The sequence below is a fragment of the Leuciscus leuciscus genome (assembly GCF_965113295.1).
Source record: "Leuciscus leuciscus genome assembly, chromosome: 19".
In the NCBI taxonomy this organism is placed as follows: Eukaryota; Metazoa; Chordata; class Actinopteri; order Cypriniformes; family Leuciscidae; genus Leuciscus; species Leuciscus leuciscus.
The window spans coordinates 25957226-25976657 of NC_138743.1; the positions used below are offsets into that span (position 1 = coordinate 25957226).

Below are 19432 nucleotides of genomic sequence, written 5' to 3' on the forward strand. Positions count from 1 at the left end.
TACATAAAAATTCATACCGATTGTACCGATAAAAAAAATAAAAAAATCCACATTGTGATCAATAACACAATACAGTACATTAAAAGCCATTAATGGCTCAGATATACAGGGATGGTTATTTTGATTAACAAAGCAGATGGTACTCTCAAAGAGCTGGCTTCTCAGTTGAGCAATGTAATGCTTTTTGAAGGCAACCAAGCATTTCCTGTTCAAAGTCCAAAGGCATCTAATTACTAAAGAGTTTTTAAATTTGTTTAATTGGAACAAGAGCTCATGAGATTATGTGCATTAAAAAATGCTTTGGGGGAAAATGAATACAGAACAATCGTTGAGCTTTTACGGTGAGTAGTCCTAAATGACTGCATTATGCATACAGTAGCAGTGGAGCTCAATAAGGGGGCCGGGGCCCAGGGGACATCAGCAAACTTCCCAAGGGACTCAACATGACTTAAAATAAGACAAAACCTCCCCCCAAAATTAAGATATTCCTTATTTGAATTCACCCCCACAACAACTGTTTTATCGTTCATCAAAGAACCAGGATAATCACTGTATTGAAAAACCTGGGGCCAGTTGCATAAACATAGCCATTATGTTAAGACTGTGTCTTAAGAACTAGTATGATCAACTAGAAGTTAGTTAGGGGTAATCAGTCTTACTGTTCGGTGTCAAATTAGACCAATCTATGTTTTTATGTTACTGACTTTAAAAAGTTATTAACAGTTTTAAAGAATAAAATTGGATGACTAACTTGTAAGACTTGTTTTAACAGTTTATGCAACTGGCCACTGGACATATGTGTCAGGTGTGGTGATAGTATCCAAAAAAGAGTTACACAGGAGAATATCACAAGAACACAAAGGCTTACAACATTAAATACTGATAATTATCGACAAAGAACTGATACACAGAGGTAACAAGGGAACTAATGATCGACAGCAACGTAATCAGTAACAAAGGAGACAAACTAGGATACAATCAAGGCTAAACTGAAGCACAAGAAACAAAGAAAAAGACAACTAAACAAAATAATCCTGTCAATATGAGGTAGCTTACAATTAAATGTGTGATTAATAGGCCTGGCATGTAAAAGTCATTTATATTAAAATCATATAACTCAATAGGCATTCTTCTATTTATGCCAATCGCTAAAATATTATTGGGTCAGTTATAAAAATAAAATAAAATCTCAAAACCTGGAAAATTCATGGGGCTTTAATTTATTGTTATAGACAATGGGGGGCTTGCAGTCAAAAAAGGTTGAGAACCACTGTCAACTTTTGTAAGTAATCCGTTTATTTTTACATTTAAATTGTACTGATGCAGCCTATAAAATCACATTTCTTAATATCACATTAAGAATCACATTTGATATTTCTTAAATGATTCTTTTCAAAGCCATTGCTTTCCTTTTTTAACCTTAGCCACCCAGACGCTCACTTTCCCAGTGACCCATTTTATTAAATTTTTCTTCATTTTTCAGTCATTGACAGACCTTTATGACAGAAGATGAGAAATACATTCTGTCTGTGTTCCTTCAGATTCAAGTCATACTTCTTTTCTTCAGTATAGAGAACCATGTAGAATTCTTGTTCTTAATATATCAAGCAGCACAGTGATACATCCACCATCGTACTGTATAAAAAAAATACCTGCATGGATAAATTCAGCTCTTCTGCTAAAGAAGCTTCTCTGTGCGCTGGCGGAGGGCTTATTATTGGATTTTTTTTTTTGCCCAGAGGGTAATAAGGCAGGGAAGGTAACAGCCCACAGGAATGAAAATGAAACAGCAGACCCACCATGCCTCATCTGCCAATGTCTACTTATCTGTATCTCACAATTTCACATTCCCCTCCAGATCACCTCCAGATTTCCTACGTATCTCAACACACTAAAAAAAGACAAGACATGCTTGAGTGGCTTTAGAAGAGGGATGAATTCTTCCTCTAGCTTGTCAGAAGTCAAGCTGCGAAGGCTGTCCTCGAGAGATCCCATATTTCCTTCCGGGCATAATAAAATTAGTCTTGCAGGTAAAGGCATTCAAGTGGCCTATACTGTATGAGAAGATTTTTTTTTTTTTTTTTTGCCAAAAAAGACTATAAAAAGTTTTAACTGCACTAAATACCCATTATAACATACCTACCTGGTTTTAAATGGACTTTGAAGTTAATGAACAGTATGTTTGCTTGAAAAATTATCTGAATATTCTGTTAAATCCATAAATATTTGATTTCTGTTATGCCAGTGGTCTTCAAACTGGTTCTAGGGACCCTCAAGGAGGTGCTTGGGGGTTCATGAAGAATTTAAGGGGACAGTTTTTGGGGCTGTCAAATGTTTTAACATAAGATATCAATTAAATACATTTTTAAGCTATTATTTTTTAACACATTTTCCAAATTTGATAGTATTCGGATTATTATTTGATAATCATTCTGTTTGCCAAAGACATGAGATTAATTGTGATTATTTAATTATATTGACAGCTACATTTAGTTACAACTCAATCACATATAACTTTAAAAAGTTAACTTAAAAAAAAATGCAACCAGAAAATGGTCAGAGCGTAATTTCACATGGAAACCCTGTGACAATGCAGAACGCATGTTTTATGGCTGTGCTGAGCGAGGGCAGCGCCCCTTTAAAAGAAAAGAAAACCTCACTAAAGGGCACTATAGAGAGTAAAAAAAGTACTATAGAGATACTTAGATGCTCAAATTCATGTCTTCCGTGTTTCTTATGAAGAATGAATTACATGGAGATAAGAAGGGAAACAGTGCTTTACAATGCATTTATCCCAAGAAACAGAGTGATATATGTTCATGTTCTGTGCCAAAACCAATATATAAAACCAACACCTGGTGAAATCTGTATATTCTTTGCCCTAACCCTAAACAAAACCCTCACAGAAAACATTTTTACATTTTCAAAAAATCATAATTTAATATGATTTATATGCTGTTTTCCTCATACAAAAAAAAAGGTCAAAAATATCCAAATTTACTATATTTATGGGGACATTTGCTCGTAGGGTTTTGTAGTGTGTAGGGTTTACCTGGACAACACACACACACACACACACACACACACACACACACACACACTGATGGTGCATTTCACGATGCAGCATCATTAAAAAAATCTTTTGCATTTTCACACTTGTAAATGCAAAAGTGACTATTAGATGGTAATATGTTTTTTTGTGCTGGTGTGTTTTGGATGGTTGTATGCTTCAGATGTCATTCTTCTTACATAAGACTGTACAGTGCCAAGCCACACCAGGCCTTCACAGTATGAGACTGTGTTATACAAGTGAAGTACACCACCAGCACCATCCTCATTGGTTTCACAAAGTGACAATGACACTGACTTTCAGAAGACAAGATGATAGCTGAAACGCATAAACAATAATGAGTGCTGGTTTAGAACGGGCATCTGTTATACACAAGACAAGAAATGCTAACATAGGCTAATATTAGAAATAGGGCTTTAATTAATCTTCTTTATTGAATTACTGATTTAATGGTTGCAAAAGAAATTCAGCTTTGCCTTCATCGGAATACATTATCAAATATAATACATTAAAATATTTAATTAATCAAATAAATGCAAAATGTATAGATAAATTGTTCCCTATCTACAGTTATACATTTTGTAACTTAAATCTCAATCAGTTTTCTTGTCTTATAAGGTTGAGTGCTGGTGGCACAGGACTTGGCTACCGTTTCCATGGAGACGCAGTGGTCCTATCAAGAATGATTGCCATGGTTCAGGTCTGTGGTAATACCATTTATAGTTCTGAGTATGAACACTCAGTCACTGGCTTTATACTTCCACCTTTCTCAGATGAAGGTAATTATAAGAATAAGTCTTCACCTCATAACTATAAAAAAAAAAAACGTGCCACATTTTAGTAAAATGCAGTGCTGTTGTTGTTGTTTTACTTAATAGTTTTACTTCAACAAAAGCCTTTGTGTGTGTGTGTGGCAATGCTGAAAAAAAGTGGTCAATCAATAGAAAAGCTACTTTTCTAAAACTTACCTTTTTGAGATAGTCCAGCTCATTTTCAAATCACATAATATACATTATGCTACTTGTCTGATAACTAAATTACTTTTAGCACGTCACATCAGGATTTACACAGACATGTGATTTGCAGAGCTGATACGAATGTAACTTCACATCTCTTCTCACAAAGCACTGAAGAGGAGCTGTCTAACAGTAAACGCTTGCAGACTGTCATCATTAAGATCGACCCAAGGGATCGGGTATTCTGCTGTGGCACTGAAAAGGAAGTGCGGTAACTTTAGCATATGCATTACGAGTGTATAGAGTCCCCATATGTACATGTTGTGCTCATTATCTCTGTAAATCAGTCTGATGTGGTGTCACTGGTGCATCTACGGGTATACTGAAAGTAAGAAAGCCATTAGCTTACACTGGTATGTTTGTCTGAGCATTCGTCCAGGGGTGTGTTTCCCAAAAGCACTACTAAGCAAAGTATACTTCAGTTTTGATGTGAATGCATGCTTAGCATATGTGTGCAGCCAAAGACACAGCCTTTTAAAAGTTATTACATTTGATTTTGTGCGCAAACAAAGGCGATCGACTCATGCACACTAGAATGTTGTTCTGTCTCATTAGATTATTTTTCGACTGTAAAACAACTGGCCTTGGCAGTATTAAAAAAAAAAAAAAAAAAAACTAGTTAGTGCTAAAAAAAACTCAAGGTGCATGTGTGAGCTGAGCATATATTGTACAGTTAGAAGGTGTCTTGCTCCATTCATTCAGGTTTGTGCTGAGGAGCCGAGACAGTGTCCCGGCCATTTCAGTGGATAGTTCAGTGTTGTGGCAGGAGGGACACAATGTCTTGCTTCCTCCATCAGGGAACGGAGGTTACAACTAGGGATGTTAACGATTAATCGACGATCGATTAATTGTCGATAATACATTTAATCGATAAAACTTATCGATTGACGATTAAACAGGTTCATGCATGCTGCTCAACCACGAAACAAGAGAGCACGCCGGAGATATGTTTGTGACCATTTTACACATTCATCATGACTATAAGTTTGCGTGTACATTCGCAGCCTTTTGTTTTGTGCAAATGTAAGTTGTGATATTGTGTTTATTTTGTGTAGACCTATCTAAATCTGATTAATCTCATATAGGATGCATTTGGTTAAGAATTAACGCTGTAGTAAAGCTTGCCGCTGATCATCTTCAGCTTCAGCGTGCACAGCTCAAACGGCAATGCACGACTAATAATGACTATGATTGGGACTGTCAATATTGTAAAAAACATCTATTACAAAACAAAATTGTAATAAAACATTGTGAATTATTGGGGTTTAGTTGCCATGTTTCATAGCGTTGCTCCAGGAAGAGCGCGTTCACAACATGAGCCATTCTGAATGGCACGTAAATTAGTTCACTTGTGCATTCACATCATTTTGTGCAGTTATAATTTGTAATTTTATATTTATTTTGTATATATCTGATTAATCTCATATAGGATGTGTTTCTTTGAGTTAAATAACGCACTAGCAAAGTGCTCCAGTTTACTGTGTTCATTCAGCACGCAGCAATGCATGACTAATAATAACTATGATTGGGACTGTCATACTACATAACATGAGAACACTATTTTATTAAATCATTGTGAAATCATTAGGTTTAGTTGCAGTTTTCAGCGCGTTGTTCCGAAGAGTGTACACATTCTGACATAATAATCTATATTTGATTATTAAATAAGTAATTTAATTAAATGATCAATCACTTCAAAACATTTTACAATCCTACTAGCCCTTTATTTAGACTAAAAACCTTCTCATTCATTTGGTGAGGAACATGTCATTTTGAGCAGCATTTGCAGACCATGTCATGCTGTTGGCCATATGCCACTGCAGCAGACGCATATTGCAGTATTAAGGCTAACGATTAATCGATTAATTGATCGTTAATTTAAACGACAATCGATCATGGGAATTTGTGAAAATTTCTGATGTTCTCTTATGTTTTGAATAAAGAATAAGAACTTACAGCCGTGCAGACCAGGAGTTTGCGCTGGAAATTTGTCTTTTTCTTATGAAATAAAACAGACACAACGAAGACCACATCCTCCCCAAAAGGGGGTTAGCATGTGGAGAATACATCACATCAACTTACTGAACAGGAAATATCAAACATGGAAAGAAGTCTGTGTGGTGGGTTCTGCCTGAGAAGGGAGAAACTCTACACCCACAGATACTGGTATCAGAGCGAGGCTCTGCCCAGGGGATGACACAGGGTTTACCCTCAGGGAAACCGAACAGTGAAGAAAATATCATGTGGGATTGCCGTCAGGAAATCAGCATATAAGGAGCACTTAGCCCAAGTACAAGGGCTCACCTGAAAAGGGGCATACCCAGAGTAATGGACCTGACAGTGAATTCCGCATTCGGCTACCAATGAGTGCTGGAGAATAGAAGGACGTCACCTCAGGGAAGGAAATTACACCTCAGGGAGGGGAAAGGCGCTATGTGCAAGCTATACACCCTGCCAGTTGCCCAAAATGTGCCTGTTTGTATCCGATAACCAGCTCAACCCGGAGATCTAATGGAGTGCTCTCACTCCCAGGAGGCACAGCAAACCCTGGGATTGGTATGCCATGAAATGTCATTCACAATCCAGTGGATGATCCTCTGTTTGGAGACAGCCTTCCCCTTCTGCTGTCCACTGAAAAAGACAAAGAGCAAATAAATGCTCCAGGTGCACACTGGACACAGCAAGGATAAGGCTGGGTCTCCCTCGACACAAAGGAGTGCTTGCAAGTTCCCCACTTGATCCCTAAAAGGGGTAGTGGGAACTTTGGGCACATAGCCGGGCCAAAGTCTCAGGACAAAGTGAGAGTGTGCCGGGTACTTGTAGGTCTTAATGGAGTTGAGCACAGTCAGGAGGGCCTACTTCAAAGAGAGGGTGCTAAGCACAACTGTCTCCAAGTGGAGCTTTTTGCAGGGCCAGCAGCACCAAGGTGAGGTCCCAAGAGGGACCATATTAGGCCTCTACCATGGTTTAAACTGGTTATTTTGAAGTTTAATTTAATATGGTTTTGTTAATTTATTTAAATCTCCTTATTATAAGAAAAACACAAGACAAGCTAACAAGTTCAAAGTTTATTAAAATCTTGAATGTACAGAAGGGTGCATACTTATATTCCTCTTTACTTTTTTTTAACTCTACCTGAGTCCTAGATTCCTCTGGTCCATGGAGTGAACGGCCACATTCCATATGTCAGCAAACAAAGGGAAAGGCAGGGCTTCAGCCTTCAAACTTGTGCTTTTCCAGATGAAATTTAACTGTTCCATCATGATCTTACTTGGAGGGGGTTCCAGAGGTCTAGGGTCGGTTGTCAGATTGTGCCCTGCCCCTGAGAAAGGAGATCCTTCAACAGGAGAATTCGCCAGGGAGGGGTTGTCGCGAGGACTGTGAGCTCAGATCAGCTGGACTGCCTGGTGATGGAGTCTCCGCTCTCCTCGAACTTTCACTCATCGCGAAAAGCACATCAATGACTTCAGGATGCTGTAGAACTTGGGCAGGCACATGGTGAACTGAATCGAGTAGTTGAATTATTTTGATGAGCCAGCTAAATGATTTGGAAGTGCTAACCATGCGTCCAAGCTCTCCCCGAGGGGCACCAAGGGAACAACAGTTTTCAACATACCGAGGTGGAGCAGGTGTTGCCACATAGGAAGCTTTGCATCCTGATCTAGTGGCCATGAAGCATTGAGACACTGTGGTCTGTGATGGCTGAGGAAGCTGCAGGTCCTCGTATCACATTGCATTTACCCGACTGTGGGTGCACTGCAGCTGAATGCAAGGAAGCAATAGGCTCGCTTCCATAATACTTATTCATGCAAGCGTTTTATGTATGGCTGTCGTGAGAGCGAAAGCCAGATGTGTTACCTGCCAACGAGTGGCCTTCATTGGGGCCGGGCGCAGATGGAGCTGGTGCAGTATTTATAGTGTGGGACCTTGGTGGCCTACTTTTTAAGCTGGTGGCTGAGTCGCATCATGATATTTTATAGCCTCCATCTGTTTCTTCCCCGTCAAGAACTACTGCAAAAGTCCTCCAAATCGAATAGACCCCCTTGGAAGATGGGGCATTAAGAAAGCGTCCTTTCTCGGCATCCTTCATCTCTGCTAGGTTGAATCATAGGTAATGCTTCTGAACCACCAAGGTGGACACCGCCCGACCAGTTGTCTGTGCTGTGACCTTCGACGCCCATAGTGCGAAATTGTTCACTGAGCGCAGTTTATGCATGAGTGCTGGGTCCTGCAGCCCCACAGTCGAGGGTAGTGAGGATGGAAGAACCTGCAAAGCAGGTAAAAGATGCCTTCTGTGACTTTGTGAGTTTCTTGTGCACCTCTGAGAAGAAAGGTACAGGGGCGGAATATGGCTGTGTGGTGTTCCAACCCTAGAAACAAATCAGCTGATCACAAATGCTCAGTGCAGGGTGGAGGGGACCACTTGAGCCTAATATTCATGGGAGCCCGGTCAAGCACAGCAGCCATCTAAGCGTCAGACTCAGTCTGTGCAACCGTACCTGATGGTGGGGCCAATCTTTCCTGTTAGAAGGCAAAAACTCACCCTCCGATGCTGCGCTTGACAACTCATCCTCATCTTAAGCATCAAATGAGAAATTAAGTTCACTTGTAGGGGAACCGTCTAACTAATCCATGAACTCGACTGGAAGAGACGAGCGTGCTGAGGAATGTGGCCATGGGGATTCACCCAGTGGAAATACTTCGATTGGTACCCTCAGATCGCCCTCAGCGCTTGCTGCCGTGATCTTGTGCATAGTAGCAGAAGGACCAGGACGGGGATCAACTGAGGTGACTTTCTGCATAATGGTGCCAGTGGGAACCACTGAAATGCACCGTACAGGAATCTACTGAAATGGCTCAGCGATTTACTGCAAGCAAGTACTGAACGCAATCAAATATTAGTGTCACTGTCACTTGTTGGTGGATCTGGGGAAGAAGCTATCAGCGATCAAAATATTGATTTTGAAGATGTTGAAAATGATAGTTTTGAGAATATATGGCGAACATGAGCCTAATGCTGAATGTACTTCTGGGAAATGAGTTTTGACGAGGAGAGTGATGATGGTTTAAACACCTGCTCAAACTGAACCCTTCCAAGCTCCCAAAGGTAACAAATGCTTTATTTCATTCTTCTGTAATTGTTACTTTAATATCAGAAGAGTTTTATATTATCATGACAGGTAGAGCTTAATCCGTGTTAGATATATTCGGGTCGCTAAAGACCCGAATATGTAATAATGATTGGGGAAACATTCTTGCATTTAAATGGTTAGTTCACCCAAAAATGAAAATTCTGTCAGTACTCACCCTCATGTTGTTCCAACCCCGTAAGACTTTCGTTCATCTTCGGAACACAAATTAAGATATTTTTGATTAAATCTGAGAGCTGTCTCACTCCTTCATAGGCTTCTATGCTACTGAAACTTGCCGGCCCAGAAAAGTTAGTAAAGACAATGTTTAAAATAGTCCAAGTGACTACAGTGGCTCAACCATAAGTTTATCAAGCGGCGAGAATACTTTTTGTACGCAAAAAAAATTATTACAAAAATTCAACTATTCAACTATTCATTTTCTTTTGTGTGGGCCTCTGGTGAGTTCACGTAGTGTAACAGCGCCGCACTTCTGTGTTGTACGTCAGAACGTAGGCTCACTATTGGCTGATGCTGGTCATGTGTGTGATGCTGGCCTGATGTGAGCCTACGTTTTTAAGCTTTAAGGGTTAAATAAATCAATACAATTTTCCACTCAGAAATTTCAAGTCAATTTCACAAATAATTACAGATAATTGTCAAGTAACAAACTGAATTAAATGTAAAATTTTAAATTAGAAAGACTGAAATAGTATTTTCTTGTAAAACACACTAGCAGGTTTTGTTTTATTTACAATTTTTTTTTTTTTTTTTTTTTTGTACAGTGTATGTTATCAACAGCAATATGTTGACTTGAGAAACATGACCAAATGTTGTAAAAATGCATTGAATGTTTGATGTACTAATTAGATTAAAATACAACATTGGCCAACAGCCCCTGGAAAGCTGGCAGGCAGACTTTGATTTTAGTCCAGTAAGTATTTAGAGAAGCCTTGTGTCTTCTTGCAAAGATGGTGTTTTTTGGCGAGACATCACAGTGTTGAAACATACTGACAGATATTCAGATACTCTGGTATTCTCAGAAATAGCTTGTCCCAGAAAGAAAAAAGAAAAAGAATTAAATATCAAAACGTACATCTTTTCCTGATATTATTTTCACACAATTATATGAAGCGAAGAGAATTGTGTGGGTGGTAGCTTCAACTCTTCAGGAAGGCTTCATGCTAAGTATAGCTGTGTTGCACAAATAGTGCATGTTTTATTTTGGCATTTAAATAGTTTTCTTGTGCGGTTTGTGGTGTACTTTGGAGATAACTGATATCAAATAAATTGACCATAAAATATTATGTGAACACAGAGTATATCTGATAGTTGGATAAGCGGCAGTTCTTTTTACAGTATTGTCAACACGGCCTCATGGCAATTCAAAACTGTTTTTCATTTGCTAATTTGTATGAATACAATATGCATAAACTCCACTAAGGGACAAGTTTAGGGGTGGACTTTCATGCTTTTTTCCCCCCTCAAAATCATACATTTTCCAATGAAAATTACGAATTCTCCAAAATGTAAAACAGTTCGATTTTCTTACGAGACTGGGTTGGTATTGTGCATCTCTGGGCCAAAATGTAAAACAGTAAGGTAGAGCATTCAGAATCCCCTTTAACAATGCTGGAATCATGATGCAACATAATTGTAACATACAAAACCTTGATGAAATTTTCTCCCTCCTACAACAAGTACACATATCATGTAAACTAAGCACTGTCAAATTATTATGACAAATGCCTCACTAAATGACTTCTCAACCATTTGGCTTGACACACATGAAGCAGCATCACAGTTTGTCTGATGGAGCATAGAGTTTCCTTTTTCACTTTTCAACCTTTAAAAATGCCATATAATATTAAATACATTTAGCCTATAATATATATTTAAACAAAAAAACAAAAACAAAAAACATGGTAATTTATAAAATTGTACCTATTACTAATTATGTGTATCACAACTTAACACACTTAAAGCCATATAAAGAGAAAAAGTTGAAATCAATCCATAAACGTCAGTGTGTTCATCAATGTAGCAGATTTGAATTGTGTACTTGCGCTCTCCTTACAAATCTTCCTTACCTCGGTATAGTGTAAGGATGGCTTATTATTCAACTCTAGTCATTCCGCATTTGATATTGGTGAAATTTGCCTGAATGGTTTCAGCGAATGACCTTGATTTACAGAGTAACTCTCCAGTCCATCTTGAGGGATCTGATTATAGAAAATAGATTTAAAAGTCCTCAGGTCAACACTGTTGGCAAGGTAAAACATTTTCACAGAGATTAAGGTCGAAGTTGTCAAGGAAACAGCTGCACTGTATCACAACTTGTGGAGGTTCTGTTGGAGTTGGGTCAGTGTGTCAGATCATTCAGTGCTTTTTTTTTTTTTTTTCATTTGAGATTATCAGAAACAAACTGAATAATTGAAACAGGACAATATAGACATAGTGGACAATATTAAAACAGTGTGTGATGCAATGACATTTCTAATAATACAAAAACAATGTGCATTGTAATATAAGTTAAATGAAAAAAATGACAAGATGAGTAAATTAGCACAATATTTTTTTTATTTTATAACATCAGTGTACTACACTGTATATAACAAATTATTAATATTCATGCCAGTGTGGTAAAAATAAACACTTTCCCCCACCTCCCTCAGAAATATTATCATAACAATATTTTTACACTGATAAAAAGGCAGTCTCATTTACAGTGGAAAAGGAGCTTAATAATAAACTCAGTGGTCACTGCTTCCAAAAGGGTAAGAGGAGCCTGGGCAGCACTTCAGCTATGAGAACAGATGAGAGCAATGAAATTCTGCTGAGGTCTGAAAAAATGCCATCCTAAAAGAAAGTGATGATTAACCCTCCCTCAAGTGTGTGAATGAACTGAAATGATTTATCTGACACCTATTTCTATCCTGTTACAAAGTTAGTTATAACCTTGGCTGCTTTTTTTCAATTAAAAAACACGAGGTTCTTTTTAAGTTAATGTCTAATCTTTGCCTTTACAGTGCCTATAAAATATATTCACTCTATGTTTCATGTTTTATTGTTGTACAGCACTGAAACTGAATCATGGTGGACTGAATCATTTGGCTTTTTGTCAGTGATCAACAACAACAACAACAAAAAAGACTTTCATTTCAAAAGGTAAAACAGATCTTTACACAGTGATTAAAATAACTATAAATATCATAATGGTAAGTATTCATGTTAATGTGACTTGTCAAAATCATCACTGGTGCAGCCAACTGGTTTGTAGCCATATAAATAGGCAATGTTAAATGGATCTCGCTTGTGTGTAGTCTCTGATGATTATAAATACCTCTATCTGCAAGGTCCAAGTTTTGGTGAGTCAGAACTGCGGCTGTACATAAACCATGAAGAAAAACTAATATTCCAAGCAACTCTGCAAACAAAAAGCAATAGAAAGGCACAAGCCAGGAAATGGATGCAAAAACAGTTCCAAGTTAAATACGTAATTAAGAAATAGACAAGCTTTAGTCACAGCTTTATAGGGGAGTGACAAAGATAAGTCACTGTTGCATATGAGATCTCATCTACAGTTTGCCAGAAGACATGTGGGAGATTCTGAAACAAGCTGGAAGAAGGTTCTGTTGTCTGATGAGAATAAAATTGAGCTTTCTGGCCATCAGACTTAACGGCATGTTTGTTGTAAGCCAAACTGCACATGATCAGAAACACACCCTCATGGGGATGCTTCTCTGCAAAAAGGCCGTGGCAGGTTTGTGAAGGTGGAGCGTAAAACGAATGCAGCAAAATAAAGAGAAATTCTGATGGAGTCTGCAAAGACACCTACAAATGAATCCCTTTCCAGCAAAATGGTGACCTCAAGTATAAAGCTAATGTTTAATATTAACAAATCCAAAAGTCCAGATGTCAATCAAAACATTTTTTGATTTATGGGTTGCACTTGATAAAGGCTTATCTACTTAAGATATTCCTCCATTCAGGAAAGAATGGGGCAATAATTTTGTTTAACAACTGTAAGAAGTTCTGACCAATGGGCAATGTAGACATTTGACATAAAATATTAGTGTACAAAAAAAAAAAAGCAAGTGAGGTTTAATGTTGTAAAACAATACAACACAAAAACTTATGATGGCATGAATCCTTTTTAAAGGCACTGTAGCTAATATTTGGTGAGAGACAATCAATATTCATGTTATTAAATAAACTATTGTAGGTCAAAAAACGCATTGAATGAATTTTCTTCATTTTGTTTTTTTTTAACATCATCCCACCTTTTGGTTTTACATTTAAATTTTTTTCCTTTTATGGAGACTGAAGATAAATGGCAATTTAAAATCAGTTAGGCCTACTATTAATCTGCTGATTGTGTTGCAATGGCCAGCATGTATTGATAGTCATAAAAAACTGTATTGGCATGTAATGTCTTTTAATGAACAGCATAATATTGTGTGATGTGTTTTTTGTGATTTAGTGCCCAGGCCTCTGCCCATTGTGTGTGTGTGTGTGTGTGCATGAAAAGTCGCAGCAAAACACTGCTTTGGCAGGCAAATATCATTCCCATTGGCATTAAGTTTTATACAGTTCAAAAATGCAGCATGCAGTCAGATGCCCAGAGTCCAACGCCTCACTAGGCACATGGTGCTCACCATCGGCTCCCAGCGTGTGTAAGGATCAGGCACGTCATTCCAAACCCACCCCACTCCAAAAAGTTTCAATACCCAGTGGAGTTGAATACCCTTATAATTTTCTGAAAACTGTGTGTAATCCTCGGAACAGGCACCCTGGGATTCACGCAGCGAGCCAGCTCCATTCGATTACGGAGACTCGCGTCATCTGCCACACTATTACAGCTTTTAGCATCTATTATATCCATCTCTTCAATTTCATGGGATACTCAAAGAATAATCCTTTCACTGTCTGTGCTCCTCTCTGCTGGGCTGAATGACAGGAAAAATAACTCAAACAGAATGAAGGAGCACAGGACACTGAAATCTCAAAGCATGAAACCAGTGAATGAAAAAAAGCACATAATCAAGGGTGTTTTATGTTTTATGATGCTGATCAAAGTGTGAGATATTATTAGAAGATATTATTACATCATGTCTACACCAGACATAAGTGGCGCGCCATGGCGCGTCAAAAGCTAATAGAGCCCATTATAATCAGTGATGCTGTCTACACTGGATTTGGCGCGACGCAACACGTCAGATCCCCGACAGTAAACTGATGCCCCATACTATTGCTGATGCACTCCAGCCGCGTGCGCTACTTCTGATATGAAGAACAAATCGATTTGCAGTGGTTGCTTTGTCACGTCCATTGTAGACAGCATCAAGTCAGATGTAGACAAGGTGTAATTGTTATTATTTTCATGCTTTAAAAAGTTCACCCAAAGATGAAAACTCTGTCATCCTTTACTCACTCTCATTATCATTAAAACCTATATGACTTATATGACCAAAGGTGATATGTACAAGCCCATCTTTTCCACATTTAAATTAATGGGAATCCAAGCAACAACAAAAAACAAAAAACAAATAAGATGTCAAATTGACCAGTACATCAACATTTCTCATTTTGTGTTCCTCTTAAGAGAGTAAGTCATACAGATTTGAAATTAAATGGTGATAAAATTATGACAGAATTTTTGTTGTTGTTGTTGTTGTGAACTATCCCTTAAAACTATTCTAAATTTAAAATAATGTGGTTTAGAAATACTACAGCCAGTAAATTATATTTATCTGAATCCTGTCATCTTTCAAATTTTTATTTTGCTTAAGTAGCAAAACAGTGATGTCATTTACATATCAGTATAACCTAATAAGGCTTTTATCATCATCCACTGGTGACAGGTAATAATGGGATTGGGAATTTGAGCAGGACACTGATGTAATGTTATTAGTACAAAAGTTCTAATGTCTTTGGTCCCCATGAACATCATAACCTCTGAAATGATGATTAAACAATAGTAGTGAACTAATATTATTATCTGAGCACTTACAGTGATGAGCATGTGTTTATCAAAGACATAACCAAATTAGGGAATAACTAGAGGGTAGAAAGTACCACTGAAGAACTGTTGCTTGTTTGTGGATTGCTTTATGACAGAACATTTTCATTGTAAAGGATCTATAGGCATTAAAAGTCAAATTAATACAACCACACTCCTGTTGGTGTAGTATTAATCTTAATAGTCTCTCTTTTGAACCCCATTCACAACTGAACATCCCTTGTGTTGGTATGAACATCACCAGAATGGACTAATAACATTACAATAGAACTGATGGGAAATAAGAGGTGAATGAGCATTAGTCATTATGTTATAAACCCTCTAAAGCCCCCTTTATGCTGATATGCAGTGAGTCACCGCCTGTGGATATAATAACATTAAGAAAGTTACCCATAGCACTTTCAAATGACCAACCATTAGGTTCTTTCAAAAACAACACCTTAGTAGGCGGTTTAGTGTGGCTTTAGTTTGGGTACTGGATTCAAATGTGAAGGTTTTGAAATACGCATCTGGACTGAAATTAATTCTGGGTACTATATATTGATTTCTATTGGGAAGCAATACCAGGGATCCATGACCTTTTATATGAAACACAATGTTGATGTCATGCAAATAATTCAGTGCATGCTTGTATAATTTCCAAATGACCTGAATGTGTTCATGCTTTCCAAATGCAAGACCCCCCCCCCCCCCCCCCTCCCTCCCTCCCTCCCTCCCTCCCTCCCTCCCTCTCCCCCACTTTGTGACTTGCACTTTGTATGTGTTTGCATAATTGATAAGGGAAAAACAATTAGTCCATAGTCCTACCATGCCAGAGCTAAATCCATCCAGCATGCAGATATATCTCTCTAAAACATGTAAAACAGCTCCCCAAAAATTGGGCTAAGTCATTTCTCTCTCATCTGTCATAACGTTCCACAAAATAATGGAATTTGAAACAGCGGTGGTAATGAAATGGGTTTCGCATATCAAAAGTGAGTTTAGTTATTGGATTATCTCCTTAATCACATCCAAGAAATCATCTAGGCAAACAATTTCATAAACTTCCAATCATTTGAGCAATCAGGGATAGTTCACCTAAAAACGAAAGTTCTGTCATAATTCACTCACCCTGGTGTGTATCCTTCAAATCTGTATGACTTTCTTTCTTCAGTCTTTCACAAAATCTTGCAAAATGTCTTAGTGGTTTTTTGTCCATACACTGAAAGTCTATAGTTTGAAATGCAATTGGTCTATATATTCAATACACAAAACTCACTTACTGACAGAGATGTCTGCTTTCAAATGCTCACGTGGGCTTTGTGAAGAGCGCTTGCGGAAAGCGGTTGTGTGTGACTGTCAAGTAAGCGGTTAAATGCACTTGCATCTCAAAATCTTTTTATGACACGAAATTAATGTAAACACGGTCAATTATATATTAAGGAATTAAACGGGCAGGATAAAACATCTGATATGTCAAAATAGATCTGTGCATTTGTGTGAATGCAGCCTATAAGATCTCATGCTGTCTATGATGTCATCAGTAATAATCAAACAGCAGTAAAGCTGAGAAAGAAAAAAATCACTGCTCTTGACTAGAAAACATTCAGATACTTAAGCACACCATTTATTGCTTATAATATGTTTCATTGTTCCTCTTTATTATTTACGATTTGCTTGTATGTTTTGAAGCTATAGTCAGTTGAAAACTCTTAACATTTTAATTTAATTTTAAATTTTAAATTAAATTAAATTATACAAGTAATTAAATAAAAATGCACACAAAAATTTGAGATTAAAAGTTGGTAAACTAATTACGATAAAATGTAGATCATTTTGGAATCGGATCAGATTTTGAGGTGCCTAAATATTCCCACCCCTAATTGGAAGTAAATTCATTACGGATCATTACACATTTGCTTTGAAAGTACCAAGTAGTCACACAGTATGAAAAAATAAATAAATAGATGTTATTCAAAATATCTTCTTTTGTGCTTTGGAGCGACATGAGGGTGAATAAATGATGGCAGAATAAATTTTTTTGGGCAAGCCATACCTTTAAATGACTGTAGCTATTAATAGCCATTTCACTATGAAGAATGACCGATGGAGGTATTGACCAAGCCTGATTCTGCCTTACAGCAACCCAAGATCCCAAATCTGGGGCACCAAGCCATCACTCAAGCAGAAAATGCCCTGAAATATCACCTGGTTAGAAGATTCCGTGTGCAATGTCAGAATAAAATCATCTCCGCATGCAACCGATTCCATACGTTTACAAGCAACTACTATCCATAGAGAAGATTTCATTGGCAGGCCAGATTCCAGCTGGACATGCAAGTATATATTTACAACAGCAAGGATCCTTCCCCTAATCATCAGTAGTCACCTTTCCTTCCTGAGTGAGAGGAAGGGAAACGATAAATAAAAACAGCATATCAATATCTAAATATATTTCTCCTATTCAAAGGGGTCCATCGTCCCCTTCTGTCTCTGGAGTGACAGGCTGAGAAAGGGCAAAGATGTCCTGGCACTGATGTGTAGTTTTTGGCGAGGAGGTCTGAGGAGGTGGGGAAGGTTTCCTCTTCTCTGACAGAAGTCTCAAAATCTCCCCCACCTGGTCCTCCAGAGCTGCTAGCCGGCTATTTAACGTCTGGATGTCTTCTTTTAGTTCCAGCTTTGCCTCATACAGGCTGTTTTGAAGCACTGCCTGTTCAGAAACAGGCTGAAATTGAATCCCCCGAAGGGTCACGTCACCCACTCCGGGACTAGGCTGATCATATGGGCTCCTTTCTATCGAGGCCCTGTCGTACGGGCTCCGTGAATCACCTACCCGGTCAATACGCAAGTCACTCTTTGTTATTCCGCTGTCGCAAGAATCAGTCTTGTGTAGGGCTGTATTCTCATCAGTCTCATCACTACTGTTACCGTTTCCACCAGTACCCCTTTCGTTAGATCCCCCACCCTCTGCTTCCTGGTTCTTCCCATTGTCTGAGATCACATTCAGGGGCTGGGACACATCCCCCCACTCCTCTTCCTTCTGCTGCGGCTGCTTCTCTAGTTCCAGCGGAGGCATGGGAGATGATCCCGATGCAATGTTATGGAAACGCATCCAGCCTCGTCCCCTTCCTCCTCTGGGTCTCACAGGACTTGTTACTTTTAGACAATTTGAGTTATCTACGCCAAAGCTGGGCTTGAGCTCCATAGCCTCATGGCCTTCGCTGTTGGGTTCCTCGGTCTGAACGTAGGCTAGGGCGTTCTGGATTGGGGTTATCTGCGAGACTGTTACAACGCTAGAACCACCGTTCCCGTTTCCTGAGCCAGGTGTCCCGTTTTGCATGGTGGTCACATGTTGGTGTTGAAGGGGATGGTGGCCCTGGTACTGGGGCTGATATTGCTGCTGATGAAGCTGGTGGGACAGTGGATGGAGGTGATGTTCCACCTGAAATTGGTTCCTCTCCAGGTCATGCTGGGATGAACCTTGCGTACGCATCTCCTTCTGCTGCTTGAACTTTTGGAAAAGTTTGCGGACAGGATGGTCCACGGGGATAGACAGGGTCACCTCGTTTTTCTGGTGTCTCCTCTCCTCTTCTTCTTTCTTCACATCGACAATCTTGCGAAAAACAATCTGTGGAGACACAATGATATGTAAGAAATCTGTATGTTTGGAGTCCTTGTCTGCACTGAATGAATTAAATAAAGACTTGATTCAAGCTCTAAAAAGGCTCTACAGATAATATGAACATAAGAAGGAATAAAGAATTATTATGCTGGTTAAATCATCACGTCACGTTAGTCAAGCACGCACCAGCTGACTCTTAGCTGATCCACGTCTACCTATAGGAATATGACGCCTATCACTGTATTCATAAGCTCCTTCAGTATTATCAACAGCTATTGTGTTTCTCAGGAGCCAATTCCCTCCTCCATCCCCAGCTCCTCCTCTCATCAGTCAGGATTTGGCATTCTGATTACCCCTGAATCAGACTAAAATTCTCTAATTATGTTGTACATTAAAATTAATTTATGATATCTGCAATACATTTATGTTGGTTCTGTTCTGTTTACCCAAAGGGGAGTTCTTGCCCAGAACAGAACCATACTGCCAATCCAAACTGAATGCTAACTGTCAATAGTATTTGACAATAGTGGTCCTGACAGAAAAAGCGGTATATTTCAGAAATAATCACATTGTGGGATATTAAGTCAGAATTGG

The 19432-nt window shown here is 38.6% G+C and overlaps 1 protein-coding gene across 1 annotated transcript in view; it reads right to left on the reverse strand.

Moving 5' to 3' along the window:
* Positions 1-15981: 15981 nt before the first annotated feature.
* kcnh5a (potassium voltage-gated channel, subfamily H (eag-related), member 5a) overlaps positions 15982-19432 on the reverse strand; it is a 97917-nt gene continuing 94466 nt past the window's right edge. The window contains exon 12 of the mRNA XM_082146781.1: positions 15982-18844. Within this exon, the coding sequence (XP_082002907.1) occupies positions 17681-18844 (1164 nt within the window). The 3' untranslated portion in view covers positions 15982-17680. The remainder of the gene's footprint in view (positions 18845-19432) is intronic.